The 15,714-nt window shown below is 43.8% G+C and overlaps 1 protein-coding gene across 1 annotated transcript in view; it reads left to right on the forward strand.

The window, feature by feature from the left end:
* Positions 1-15,714, forward strand: part of LOC126547118 (protein qui-1-like) — a 154,932-nt gene that overhangs the window by 40,506 nt on the left and 98,712 nt on the right. Inside the window, exons 5-8 of the mRNA XM_055062607.2 lie at positions 5,318-5,493; positions 10,011-10,110; positions 11,065-11,180; positions 13,043-13,160. Of these exons, the coding sequence (XP_054918582.2) occupies positions 5,318-5,493; positions 10,011-10,110; positions 11,065-11,180; positions 13,043-13,160 (510 nt within the window). The remainder of the gene's footprint in view (positions 1-5,317; positions 5,494-10,010; positions 10,111-11,064; positions 11,181-13,042; positions 13,161-15,714) is intronic.

Consider the following 15,714-nt stretch of genomic DNA (forward strand, 5'->3'; position numbering starts at 1 on the left):
AGGCTTCTCTAGAAATAAGCCACTAGAGCCACTTACACTAACCGAAACAGGCATACTTAACCTACTACTTAACTTAGACCCAAAGAAATCACCAGGGCCTGATCTATACCAAATGCATTCATTCGCAGATAGGCTGAGTGGATGGCCAAGTACTGATTAATAATTTTTAACAAATCAATGTCCTCAGACACCCTCCCTAAGGATTGGAAAACAGCTTAAGTGAAACGAATTCATAATTCGGGAAGTAAAACAGAACCCGCTAATTACGGGCCAATCTAACATGCGCAGCCTTTAAATTACTCGAACACATTATCTTAAAGCACATAACCAAAAACCTTGAACAGCAAGAAAGGCTAACAGATTGTCAGCATTGTTTTCGCCAAGGAGTTTCCACGGTCACACAACTAATTGAGCTTGTCCACGATGTATCGTTAAGCATTCATCTACAGAAGCAAATCGATCTAATCTTTCTAGATTTTTCAAAAGCCTTCGATCGCTTAACACATAAGAAATTAATTTATAAACTCGAACTTACCTTGGGAAAAGGCATTATTCCCAAGTGGATCAAAGACTACCTTACTAACCGCACCCAGTTTATAAGTTAACCATCAATATACCATTAAATCTAGCGTAAGATCCGGAGTTCCACAAGGAAGTGTTCTGGCTCCAGTTTTATTTCTCATATACATTAATGATCTGCCTTCGAATATTCCAGTCAATGTTAGACTTTTTGCTGACGATTGTGTTCTGTATCAGATAATCAATTCTTATAATTACCATGTAGCTTTGAACGACGCTTTGTCACTTGTATACAAATGGTATAACATGTGGCAAATGACTTTAAACAATAAAAAATCTGCTACTTTTTCAATTATGAGAAAAAAGCTCAGATCAGAATTTACCTACAGTATAAATAACGCCACACTTAACAAAGTGAAGGAGTACAAGTACCTTGGCTTAGCATTAACACTCGACTTCAGATGGGAGCGCCATGTTAACAACGTTACCTCGACCACACAAAAAAAAAGTTTTTTTTTTTTTAAACAGACATCTCATGCAGTCTAGCACCCCCAAAAACAAAACTACTAGCATATAACACATTTGTCAGATCTGTATTAGAATATGCTAACGTTGTTTGGTTCCCTTTCACGAAATAACTCATTAACAAACTAGAAGCAATTCAAAGGAAGGCACTAAGATATATTTACAATAGATATACGTTAACAGACTCACCTACAGAATTGCTAAAACAGGCAGGTATACTGACCTTACCAAAACCGAGCCAAGCTTGCGCGATTAAACATTATGTATTCATAATGAATTAAAAATAAGCAGTTCCAAATACTTATCTGTAGCACAAACACGACTCACCAGACATACACACTCACTATCATTAAACGAACACCCATTTCATAAGAAAAGTCATAAGCATTCGTTTTTCCCTTTAATGAAGCTTGAGTGGAGCAAGCTGGACCCTCGTATTACAAACAGCCCAACCTTATCTACTTTTTTAACGTTAGCCGAAAATGAATTGCATGCTTCACAATTATGGCGTACATATGTCACCATTTATTTCAATGCCATTTTGTTTTATTTCATTATATTGTGTACATAATCCCAATTTACTTAACGACGCAAAAGGATAGAAATTTGGGCGAGTTGGTACGGTAACATGATCTTGAATTGTAGCTCGAAGTGACACAGACAGAGACTAGAAGTAGACAGGACAAGTGCTCGTCCTGCCTGCTTCTAGTTTCTGTCTGTGTCACTTCGCGCTACAATTCAAGATCATGTTATTTAACGACGCCTGAAACGTACCTTCTGGATTGCTACCTCTTGTGTATACCTAACTTTTATAATTTGTATTATTTTTCTTTACTGAGTACCATTATTTATTTATGCAAATTGTTTACCTCTTTTTCTGTCGTAATTATTACCTACCACCATTGCTATGTGACAGACTATCTCATTACCCCTTGTTGCTCTTAAATTTACTGCCATGTATTATTACGTAATTAATGAATGCCATTTTGTTCACCTTTGTAAATAGTCTATCTTTTTGATTACCTCTTGCTTTTCGCAACATTACTACAATGTATTACGTTATTTTTCTGCCTACTACATTGTTTGCCTTTGCTAATTGTCTATGTATTGTGTGTAATCTTAATATTGTGCTAATTATTGTCGTTACATTCTAAGATAACTACGTTAATGCCCTTCCTGTTATGGTGCCTGATGAGACCGACAGTATAAATAAATAAATAAATAAATATCACACACAGAGCCGCACTTCGGGGTGCCGCGTGCGGAATCGGGTAAATTTAACGAATAACTTGACGCTAGTTACTTCGGCCTACATGGTCATTTCGAATGTAGAACCCTGTAACTGTACTTACATGGCAATTCCCTTCAGCTGTCTAATATAAGCATATGCCGTAAAGCTTCTAGCTCAGGTGTTAATTAGTGTAATTAGTTTAATTAGTGAATGAAGCGTCTTTTTTTTCATGCAAATGGTGTCCGCCTGGGCAAATAAATAATCAGTAGCGACGTAATTCGAGTGAATTTTCTTGGATTTTTTTTTTTCTTTTAGGTGTTCGAAATAAAACACACTATACATCCTGTTTTAATATTCTTGCCATGGAAAGCTCCTTGGACGGCCCTTTGCAGCTCGTATTGTATAACCAATATTAGCGAGGGTGCCTGGTGAGGGCCTTTTAACCTTACCGCACAACCTAAATGTGTTAAGGGGGATCTGCACACCCTATTGCCGACTTGCTTCCTCTTCGCTTTCCTCTTCCTTCGTTTGTCCTTTCGTACCCGCCGCGGTGACTCAGTGGCGTTTTGCGGCCGAGCACGAGGTCGTGGCTTCGACTCCGGCCCGAAGCGACTGCATTTTCATGGATGCAGCCATTGGAAGCAACCAACTATATCAATTTAAACAGTACCAATGCAACTATACCGACACAAACCACTATGCCAACTTCCTAGATGCCACAAGGCTTGCGCACTCTCAATCTTTTCTCGCAAAAATAGGCTGAGCCTACCACAGAAAGCTGGATTTCGCAGAAGAAAAAAAAAAAAAAGATTGAACCCATGCTTTGCAATCCCATATTAAAATGTATGAGCTATCGACCTAGCTGCTTGACGTCACGCCTCAAAGCGCCCAGTCCTTGCGCTGTCTCAGAGGTGCTGGCAAGATTCGACCAGTAGGGCGTTTCTATGCTTTTTGTTTTTTGTTCCCCATCTTCCTTTATAGAGCTCTACTGTTGCGTTCAAACAAACCTGCCGGCTGTGCCTTTCTAATTCAGTGAGAAGCTTGTGCACATCCGGACACAGAAGAGACGTCGGGAGTTTACAAAGTAACTACACGCAGGATATATGGTAAATAGTGGGACTGGAAGTTCTTAATAAATGAACTAAATATGCCTGCCAGTGCGCGCGCAAGTATGTATGTATGTATGTATGCGTGTATGTATGTATGTATGTATGTATGTATGTATGTATGTATGTATGTATGTATGTATGTATGTATGTATGTATGTATGTATGTATGTATGTATGTATGTATGTGTGTATGTGTGTATGTATGTATGTACATATGTATGTTGAAGGATAGTGGCCAGATTGTTCTAGAGAAACTGGCCACCCTGTATACGCAATGCCTCAGGACTTCGAGCGTACCGGAATCTTCGAAAAAGGCTAACATAATCCTAATCCATAAGAAAGGGGACGCCAAAGACTTGAAAAATTATAGACCGATCAGTTTACTGTCCGTTAGCCTACAAAGTATTTACTAAGGTAATTGCAAATAGAATCAGGAACACCTTAGACTTCCGTCAACCAAAGGACCAGGCAGGTTTCCGTAAAGGCTACTCAACAATAGACCATATTCACACTATCAATCAGGTGATAGAAAAATGTGCGGAATATAACCAACCTTTATATATAGCTTTCATTGATTACGAGAAAGCGTTTGATTCAGTCGAAACCTCAGCAGTCATGGAGGCATTGCGGAATCAGGGTGTAGACGAGCCGTATGTAAAAATACTGAAAGATATCTATAGCGGCTCCACAGCCACCGTAGTACTTCATAAAGAAAGCAACAAAATCCCAATAAAGAAAGGCGTCAGGCAGGGAGATACGATCTCTCCGATGCTATTCACAGCGTGTTTACAGGAGGTATTCAGAGACCTGGATTGGGAAGAATTGGGGATAAGAGTTAATGGAGAATACCTTAGTAACTTGCGATTCGCTGATGATATTGCCTTGCTTAGTAACTCTGGGGACCAACTGCAATGCATACTCACTGACCTGGAGAGGCAAAGCCGAAGGGTGGGTCTAAAAATTAATCTGCAGAAAACTAAAGTAATGTTTAACAGTCTCGGAAGGGAACAGCAGTTTACAATAGGTAGTGAGGCACTGGAAGTGGTAAGGGAATACATCTACTTAGGACAGGTAGTGACTGCGGATCCGGATCACGAGACTGAAATAATCAGAAGAATAAGAATGGGCTGGGGTGCGTTTGGCAGGCATTCTCAGATCATGAACAGCAGGTTGCCATTATCCCTCAAGAGAAAAGTTTATAACAGCTGTGTCTTACCAGTACTCACGTACGGGGCAGAAACCTGGAGGCTTACGAAAAGGGTTCTACTTAAATTGAGGACGACGCAACGAGCTATGGGAAGAAGAATGATAGGTGTAACGTTAAGGGATAAGAAAAGAGCAGATTGGGTGAGGGAACAAACGCGAGTTAATGATATCTTAGTTGAAATCAAAAAAAAAAAAGAAATGGGCATGGGCAGGACACGTAATGAGGAGGGAAGATAACCGATGGTCATTAAGAGTTACGGAATGGATTTCAAGGGAAGGAAAGCGCAGCAGAGGGTGGCAGAAAGTTAGGGGGGCGGATGAGATTAAGAAGTTTGCAGGGACAACATGGCCACAATTAGTACATGACCGGGGTAGTTGGAGAAGTATGGGAGAGGCCTTTGCCCTGCAGGGGGCATAACCAGGCTGCTGCTGCTGCTGATGATGATGATGATGTATGATGTATGTATGTATGTATGCATGTATGTATGTATGTATGTATGTATGTATGTATGTGCGTGTGTTCGTGCGTTTTTATTAACGCTGCTGTGCAGTCTGAGAGGTGAACACGATGCGGCGCAGGCCGCGCAGAATGACGTCGGGCCCGGCCAGGCCTGGTTACCGGACTCGCGACGTTGTGTCAATCTATTCCAATGCCCAGCGACAATAATCCACACGTTAATATGAACTGACGCGCTGACATGCCCCCGACATGGCCGTGTATGTGCAGGCGTGCTGCTGAAGGAGTCGTACGTGGACTGCCGGTCATACCTGCAGTGGAGCCACCGCTGCATCGGCACCTGCGTCCGCCAACGATACCTGTCCGACCGGGCTGAGGCAATCGCTTGCCACGCTGAACTCGCCAACGCCTTTCACCTCGGCTTCCTCATGCAGAAGGAGGAGAAGGTGCGTACTTGGGCGCCATGCGCTCATCGCCACCGTTTCAGCTCGGAGAGGCCCGCACGGCAACCAGCCTCGTGGGGGAAGAGACGCGAATGCGACGTGCGATGTCGGGGGAGGGGGGGGGGGGGGGGGGGCGTGTTGCACGGAACCTTGCTCTTAGAAGCTGCAATTTTGAGCTTCGTCTGTACAGAAAAAAAAAAACAGTTCCACGAAAACCCACCTTTAATTTTTCTTTCAGAAAGTTCCTATCGATAAACTTTCATCCGTAACAGCCAGGGGCGTAGCCAGGGGGGGGGGGGGGGGGGGGGGCTTATGGGGCTTCAGCCCCCCCCCCCCCCCCCCCCCCCGAAATTCTTTCGTGCTGTCATGCGCCGCCGACCAAAACAACTCCCGGCGCCGGAAATCATGCTCGATTTTGTCTAGAATGTACTTAATTCACGCTCGAAAAGACATTTTAGCGCGAACATTGCGAAATCGGGCTAGATTTCGCGGCAACGCCCATGCATCGGGAGTCACATATCGTAACGCAAGAAGCCCCACCGAGCACAAAATTTCAAGGGTGTTTTGATGGCGAGCGGGCTCGTCTCGGCATCTCGCGAGGCTGCGGAATCTACAGAGCGCTTGGATTTCAATTCTGAAACTTTGTGGGTATAAAGTTCTCTTAACATTTTGATGCGAAAGGTGCACTGACATTTCCAAAGTCGTGCTTTAGATTTTCAAGTCCGGAACTTTGTGGGTTTAATGCTGTTGTAAACATTTGACGCCAAAGGTGCATCGACTTTTCTAAAGTCGTACATCGGGCCATACAACGAGACAAGCCAAATCAACATATTATCAGACAAGTTGACAAAGCACGCAGCGAGGTCCGATGAGACAAAGCGTTGTGGTGGTTCATTTGTGCCGTCAGGTCACAGAAAATAATATGAACATTTTTTTTTTTCACCTGCGCCAAAGCATTCATGTCAAGACACTAAAGCCACAATTCTAACTAAGTTCTGATTTATTTTTCTACCTAGACTTTTATTCGCGAGGATATATTGAGCCTCTTTCTCATTTTTTTTTTTTTCGTTCTCGCAACCCGCGGGCTGCCGATCCAGCCAGAGCGCGTGCGTTTTTCTCGTGCTGCATCGACAACCGCGCGGCGCACTTGGATGCGCGTTTGTTTTTCTCTGGCCGACTGCATTTTCACCTGGCAGAGTTTTGGACGCTTTCTGGCTAGCAGACGAGAAAGGGAAACAATGCATAGTCGCTCGCCGCCAGCACTGCGGGGACTCGACGGATTGCAACGCGTTCGCTTGAGCGCAACCTCTCCGAAGAATTTTGTCTCGCCCGTGTAGGATACCGAGCAGTATGCGTATGGTTTTCTGTGGACCAAGCGTCACACGTTTTCTTCGATATTCCTTCGGTAGCCACCCTAGGTGACCAAAGTAGGCATTCGATTGTAGCCAAGATGCTTTCCTTGGCGTTATTCTATTTCGCCGCCCCCCGCCCCACAAAAGAAAAAAAGAAGACATTGTTGCGGCGCAGCGAATTGTCGCATGGTGAAAGTTCGATTTTGTTCCTTCTTTTGCGGAAAGTAATGGGTCACAGGACGCTTCAGTTGCCGGATACTATTATATTATTCCAATAGGAGCTATATGAAGACTCCAGGCGCATTCCTGCCGTTGCCCTCATGTTCCGTATAAATAAAGGCCAAGGGCGATAACATCGTGACCGCGCACCGCATGCTCTATGTGCGAGTGAAAGCGTGGGGGGAGGGGGAGGGGGGGAGCCGATGATGGTGGCTCAGTCTTGTGTGCGCAAGGGAGAAAAGCGGGGAGGAAGCGCGCCGCCTTCCGTCGCACGCAATATATTTTGGGAGTGGAGGGAGGTGGGGTGCTGTGATCTGTGAATCTGTGATTGCGCAACCTGTTTATTTGCCTTGTTTGACGCATTATATATAGTGACTTTTTCTTAGGCGCGTAGGTTTATTGGTGACTTATGCATATATTTAAATATCTTGTTGCGAGGTCTTGTGCATATGCACAGTGAACTTTGTTTCCAGTGACAGTTTTTTGCCCTGTATCAAGCTGTATCTTCGCATGTCTAATGTACGAAGGCGAGTCAAATGAAAGTGAGACAACCCGCCCCGCGCAATAATGGTTCGGCTCATTATTTTCGAGGCATGCGCGTAGAACATACGCATCTTATTTACAAGTGACATGCAGAGGTGAGGTTAAATGTTCTTTAATGCTCTCATACACTGGGTTGAACATGGTTGCGTGACATAACGGACACTCCAAAAGTTGAACAGCTTGGTGTCGTGATGTTTTTGACAAATGAAGATGTTTCCCCAAAAGAAGTTATTCGCCGTATCGCTGCCGTATGCGTTGAACATTGCGTTTCATTGGCCACTGTGAAGCGTTGTAGCAAACTGTCCAAAGAAGGACATGAAAGTTACAAAGACGATTCATGGCCGGGCCAAAGCTACCGTGCAATCACCCCCAACACAATTAAAAAGGCCGTGGTTGCTCAGTGGCTATGGTGTTGGGCTGCTTAGCACGAGGTCGCGGGATTGAATCCCGGTCACGGCGGCTGCATTTCGATGGAGGCGAAATGCGAAAACACTCGTGTACTTAGATTTAAGTGCACGTCAAAGAACCCCAGATGACTTTTTGTCTGCAATTGTGACCGGGGATGACTCATGGTGCCGCTACTACTAGCCTGAAACACTACGGCAAAGCTTACTGTGGAAACATTTGATTTCACCACTCCCAAGGAAAACAAAGGCCGTCATTTCTGCCGGAAAATTGTTGACTTCTTTTTAGATCGTTAGGGGCCATTATTGATCGAATTTTCTGAACCTGGAGAAACTCTAAATCGTTTCAGATATTGTGAAAGGTCGGATCGCCTGCGTGTCGCAATCAAGAACAAACGACGTGGGAAATTGAGCATTGGGAACATCTTGCTTCACGACATTGCCTGTTCCCACGTCGCTGATGTGGTTAATACAAAACTGGCAAAGTTCAAGTGGAAAACGCTGCAACATCCCTCATGCAGCCCAGACCTGCTGCCTTGCGTCTTCCACATTTGGTAAAATTCGATAAAACTGCTCAAGGGAAACCAGATTCGTGTCGGAAGATGACGTGTAGTCATTTACAGATTTTTTAGGCAGCAACCCAAGGAGTTTTATGAGACGGGAATTACAGAGATATATATATATATATATATATATATATATATATATATATATATATATATATATATATATATATATATATATATATTGATCCCTCGGCTAATTCTATAAGGAGGAGGCCGAGCTGCAAAGTGAGCCCCCCACGAACGAAATTTCTGGCTACGCCACTGGTAACAGCCACAATTACTACATCGTGATCTGTGGTGATCGCGCATTCGATAGCACGGTCTTCTCTCGTTTCTCATGTTGTTACATAATTGTGAAGCCTTGTCATGCCTCTCGCAAACTGCCCGTTGGGACAAAAATAGCCTTACTGAAGAAGAGATGCATGATATTTCCACATGTTGTGTCCGCTTATTCATATATATTTAGCCGTACAATAGAGCGGCCAGCTCTCCGAGAAAAAAAAATTGAAGTTTAGACGTCTGTAGAAACATAAGTCTTGCAAAACGCACTGTGCTCCTCCGTAGGAGCACCATGCATTAGATAATGTTTGCACTATATACTTAATAAAGCCTATCACTGTAGCATCGCCTCACTTTTCACAAAGTTTCTCAAGATGTCGGCCAAATTTATTCGCGCTTTCATTGTACCTTTAATCGCCTGCTTAGTGCACCGTTTGCCAATTATCTCTAGTGACCTCCCCGGCATTAACGTCGGCAGTGGTTTTTGTATCACTCTCATGTCGTTCAGTGCTCGTTAATTTACCATTTTTATTCCTCCCATCTCCCCTCTTTCTTTTTTTTTCATTATAGCGTGAATCAGGTCATGAAGCATAATGGACGCATTAAATGCAAGTTCATGTGAAATGCGGCTTGTATACATGATCGAATCACATGTAAAGCAGCTTTCGCAGCTCCTCGTTGGATACCCGACGACCCCCGAGCATTAACCGGTTCCGAAGTATTTTATAGAATATGTCGCTGTGAATCTAGTGTTAATTTGCTGCATTTTTCTTTTCAGGATCCGAGAATGTCAGCGAAAAGCCTTGATAAATCCTTATGACGATGGAGTGCACACTAATATGACCATGTGAGAAAGATATCGCAGCTAGAAAGCGACTCATCCAGCTATGAATTCTTAAAATGCTCGACGTGTCTACGGTGAATCATCGGATATTGTCAATCGCAAATAGAAAAATACCGCCGAAACAAGGCATCTAAAATTCCCTCCTGTCTTTGTTTGGTGGGTCACTGTAGTATGACTTGTTGAAAGAAATCAAGTTGATTACGGGTTCCCTTCTGGGTCCTATACTAACAATGCTTTCTATCACGTATTAACCGTTGCAACGCCACTCGATCTGAACAATGTATGATGTGCAGATCTCTCCTCTTTCTATTAGGGACCGGCATTTGATGATTCAAGCAAATCAAAGAGGAAAGAGGACTGGTCCGATCTTCTCCGAGAAGTAGACGAGCTTTGGCAGCACCTTTTTCATAGTGGTAAGGTAATTTTATCTGAAGAGTAGTGACGAGGTCATTCAGATGTTCTTCTTTTATTATTATTGATAATTAATCATACCAACACACCGGCATGTGCACGAAGTACATTCTCGAAATGTAAATGTTTAAGTAGGGTCTAATGAGCTTTCGGCAAATTAAGTCGAAAGTAAGATGTTTATCGAGCAAGCTAAGGTTGAAGACTACAGGCGTGTAGGAAATAGAATACTAGATGTTGGATTGCGCAACATTTTGACGGGACGCACAAAACAGAAGCACACACAACGGAGCGCTATGTCATGTCAGGGGCATGTCAGCGCGTCATCCAAATTTAACGTGTGGATTATTGGCACTGAGAATTGGAGCAGAGTGGCACAACTTCACGCGTCCGTTAACCAGGACTGGCCGGACTGGCCATCATGCTGCGCGGACCACGCCACATCGTGTTCACCTCTCAAACTGCACGTCAGCGTTAATGAATACGTTAGACTGAATTAGTAGACTTCGCATTGGAGTTTACGCAAATACAGAAAGATCAACAAAGTTTGGGGCATTAAGAGACAACGAATAGTGCAGTCGTTCTACAGTGGGATTGCACCTTCATTGTGTTCCGTTGTCTGTATTTCTCTTCTGTTTGTGCCGTCAACATGTTGCGCAATCCAACATCTAGTATACTTTATCGAGCAGAAAGAATGTCTGAGAACGGTGAGAATTTTTTTTTTTTTTTTTTGCGTGACTGAATAGCCGCACCTAACGGTAAGACAAACTTGTTGCCTACCATGACGCGTAGTTCCAACCAAGCTTGAAGCATTCAAGTCCCGCTATTATGGCAACAAGCGCCGTCATGCTCCTCTTACTATATGTGGCTGCAAGCTCGTTATACTCTCGTGCTTCGTTACATTTTTTTTTTTCTAAAATACCTATTTATTGTATCACTTGTTCCTCTTTTTTTTACAGGGGATTTTAAGCGGCTCAATCAAGATGCAGTATGTAATTTTGAATTTCTACTTTCCGCCATTCGAGGAGCTTCCATCAGCTACGTGAAAAGTGTCTTGGAAATCGTTCGCGCACAAGTACGTATGCACTTTGCTACTCTTTTTTTCTCTTTATTCCATATTGTACATATGCTGGACCAGGGCCTGCCGCGTGGACTCGAAGCGTAAACATTTACAAAGCTCGGAAAGCATACATATATCCTTGGGTGGGTGAACAATACCCGCGGATGATAATAAGTTGACTGCCTAAAGCAAAGCATGTTTTTGCATTTGTATGTCGCCCAATGATCAAGTGAGCGGATACACCTACGCTCTAGACATCTTACACCTTTATTACAGTATAAAGGGTGTTCCTGCTGTCGCATGGCTACCACCCTCACGTTATGGGGCGCGATCAAATTGTTGATGGGGACCAATGATGGCACTTTGTTTGCCTACTTTTTGTTGCAAGTAAAAATTATGACAGCTGTGACAGGCGACATAAAAAGTGCGTCAAATAAAGTCTCATATCTATCCCTGTGAAATTCTCCTGTCTGATACTTCTGTACGCCCAAGGCTATCAGAATGATTACATAGTTTTCATCCACATCTTTTGTCGCCGCACGTCTGCTTAGAGCTCCGTTGTAGTTCTCTATGTAAATTTTTGTAAAGCCCTAACGGTAGGGGTGTCACGCGTGAGACGAGCAAACACCCTTAAGGGTGCAAACATTTTTACAGTGATATATAGCTTTATTGGCGCACCACGGGACTTCGCTCGCTGGTTAACTCGTTATTATTCCATTTGCCAGCACCATATCGCAGCCGTGCCCTCTTGATTGAGTTCCCACCCCGGCTGTGAAAAGTCATGGGTTGGAAATCCATTGCCACCGGTGGCCCGTTAGTATATGTTGGTACAGGAATTCCCTGGCCCGGCACTCGAATTTTCTCAGGGGTGTAACGTTTAGGCAAAAGTGCCCACTCCGTGAAATTTTCCGCCGCAACCCTTTGGGCACGGGCAAACGTTGGTTTTTTCCCCCCTCTCAATTTTTTTTTTTTCAGGGTTGTCTGCCCTCGAAGGTTTTCAAAGAGAAATTGCATGCGGCGTCCTCCTTTCCAAAGCAGCATACCCCTAATCGGGTCTCCGTGCACGGTGTTTGTTCACAATGCCCCCACTTACATAGCCAACCAGTTACCCATTACTGGGAAGAATCAGAGCGCTGCTGCTGATATCATTACACCAAATGCGTCACGCTGACAGCGCAGTCTGCGGATATTTACGACGTGTCCAACATTGTCGGTGATAACTGCGGTTATGTGTGGAAGACATGCTAGAAAGAAATAGAGATAAATATCTTACCTACGATATGTAGCCTCTCGCCCTTCAACTTGCGTCTCGGTCCTCTGTAACACACTCTGGCCTCCCATTTGTTCGAACTGCTTCTCAATATCCATGGTCGTAATGTTCAAGCGAACGCTAACAACGTTATTCGCGGCATTCGCCTAGTGATTACGTTTGCTGAACTCCAGCGTTCGTATTCAGGACAAAGCTTTTGAATGCTTCAAGGCGGGTCGCATATACATCCTCACGAACGAGACGTGCAAAGTGGAATGAGAGAGCGTTCGCACGAGAGATAAATGCCGTTTCCAACGACGTGTATTTATCGAACCAAATGTGAAATATGCGTTCTCCGTGTTGCGGCAATTGGTTTTAGCCGCTTTAAAAAAATATTGCATTTAATGTGACCCTATGTTTTATGCTTAATTCCACTGCATACTTACGTGTTCTTTGAAGACAAATGTTGTAGTTAACCCCCCCCCCCCCCTCCCATCTAATCATTGGCTCTGGGTATGAACATTTTCTGTGTATATTTTTTCCTCCACAAAGCAAATAAAAATGAATTAATGAAATGACCGGAAGAATAGTTATAATAATTATGTTTTACGTCCCGCTCTTCCAACAGCTCCTGGACTGGGAAATCGAGCTTCTGTACAATATGACCAAGCAGTCCGTCGACGTGTTGAGCCAAGACCCGCAGCAGCTAGCCACCGAAATTTTAAACTGGCTGCGAACATACGCTGGTACGTTTATTCCGTATATTGTGCTGTTGTTTCCAATAACGCGATTTGATTTTCAGGGCAACGCAGGGGCACGAGTGTATATTTTGACTTACCTTGCACCGTTCAACATCTTTAGAAAAGTATTTAGAAAGTGATCGTAATGGGCCTCCAATGCCAGAGTGCGGCAGAACAGTGATTTCTAGTTTCCGCGACGTGACAGTTGTGTCTTGTAATATGCGCCGTCAAATTCCGACCACGGGCGGCAGCTGAATTCGTCCGTACGATTATCAGGTTAAGGAGTGTCAGTGCTCAGGCTCAGTGCATGTTTACCCAAAGCACTGTCAAGACAGCTTCGAATGTAATCTCAATCCATAGAGCGAATATAGCGTTTTTTTTTTTTTTTCGTCTTGAGTAACGTATGTCCAGATACTTTAAATTCACACTGCAAAAAGGAATCATGGGCCGAATTTGCGAAGCTTTTCGTTTCGAAAGCGATCTTTTGTCATTGGCCGGCCACCTTCGTTAATGGTTCGGCATCAGGATTGGCTCTTACGAACAGTTCCAGCGTAAGAGTTTTTTGTGAATACGGGCCCAGAGAACTGCGGCAGTTATGTTTTATAGGTGGAGCCACCCGTCGTAGTTTATTCGGAAAATATGCCGCACCTGTAATCACTGAGCGGTTCGTACGCAAGAGTTGTTCGTAAGCATAGACCAGACATGGCCAGTCAGGACAGCGATGATAACATGGGCAAGACAAGTGATCAATGGCGAACAGTTTTTACGTACGAAAACTTTACGAATTCGACTCCCAATTCTTCCTACGTACCTCTAACAAATTTTCCCCGCGTAAGTCCAACGTACCTCAATATGACACGTTCCAAATCAACCAAGCACGTCGTACGTGCTGCCTTAGCCCCACGAAGCCCAAATACCATTCCACTTCAAGAAAAAATGAGATCAACTTGCTCAGCTTTATTTCTGCCCATCGAGAATGCATTCGTGGAATATAACAATGAAATGTTTGTCGAGTAAAAATTTAGGTTTGTGGTACTTAATTAATTATTAAGTAATTCGTTTGCCGAACTATCCAAAACTGGAAGAAAAACTCGTTCCAGCATATCAAGAACTGTGCCATGGGCTTTGTTATAAGGTGACCGCGCATAAATCACTATTTTCAGGTATCAGATTCAGCGTATAGCATAAATGATATATATAGCTTTGTGAGGTCAATTAACTTTCGGGTCCTTCTGCCGTACTTCTAACAAATTTCGAAGGATACATCGGACGTCTCTTACGCCATTAAAGAAACAAAGTTTCGCGCATAAATGTCTGCAAACTACGCAGGCACGAACAAGCCTTTTGTACATTTCAAAGGGAGAGTAACGTCGCTTGTCACTTCGGCGCAGACGCTCCCATGCACGTGCTCTCGGTGGATGCGATGCTGCAAACGTTACTTCAGCATTTTTTTTTCTCTTCACTGTTCGTACTCCACCCAAAGAAGTAATAATATGGCAGTATCTTTCCCTGGCTCTCGCCAAAGCGCACTACGAGGCTCGCGTGCCTTTCTCCCCTTTTATGGCTGCAATGTGCCGGTATCACCTCCTCCAACGCAGGGGCACATAAAAGTCGAGCTCAAGAACGAAGTGAGCACGCGTTCCTTTCCTCTACCTACTTTTGTACACTCGTTTTCTTTTTGTTTTCGTCTGTCTAGTTTTTTTTCCGTGCAGGCGCTTTCAGGCTGTATAAGATAGATCATATTTCAGTTAACGAAAGCAGGCCCTTAACAGGAGCGACTGACAGCAGTCAAGAACAGCTGGCGTTTTATGGTAGCTGGACGCTTAGCAACGACGTGCGGACGAGGGAGGTGCCAGTGTTCTGAACTTCTATGGATACCTTCTTTGTACCTGAAAGAAAAAAAAAAGAATGAGAAAGTTATGGAATTGAATGACCGGTACACTTTTTAAACCCTACCACCACACATTTTCGTCTGTTCTTTTTTTTTTTCTCTCTCTCTAACTGGCTGCATCTGAAGTATGCGGCCATTCATCGCCTCTTAGCCGGGGCGATGAGAGAAAATCTGAGTGGCATTTAAATTAGACTCGCAGCTGCCGTTTTACTTTTCCAATGGTCGCAGCTTAATCCACCTCTTTTTGTTGCTCTTGCGAAGTGATAGGTGAGGTGTAAGTTTGAAAAAGAAAAGAAAAAGGAAGCGTCAGTCGCAAGAATTGATAGCGTCTTCCGAAATATTTGAAACAGAGGACGTCGCCAAGAAAAGAAGAAAAGCTAAAACGCCAACGCACCGCAAAACAGATCTCCTTCGTCTAATCTGTTTGTGAAAGTAGACCGCACCGCGCTATGCAGAGATCGGTATTTTCTGTTCTCCATTTCTTCCGGCACGCGATTCTTTCGCTGCGAAATATTATTCCCTCGTCGCCTCTTTGCATTATCTTCTTCTTCTCCTTCTGCTTCCTCTTCATTTTTTGTGGTGCTTCACCTCAGCATACGTTCTGCCGTCTTTATAATTTATTGCCGCTCTCCGTTCGGCGAGCCAAGAAAAAAGAAAGAAAGAATATAT

The sequence above is a fragment of the Dermacentor andersoni genome, chromosome 1, assembly GCF_023375885.2.
Source record: "Dermacentor andersoni chromosome 1, qqDerAnde1_hic_scaffold, whole genome shotgun sequence".
Taxonomy (NCBI): Eukaryota; Metazoa; Arthropoda; class Arachnida; order Ixodida; family Ixodidae; genus Dermacentor; species Dermacentor andersoni.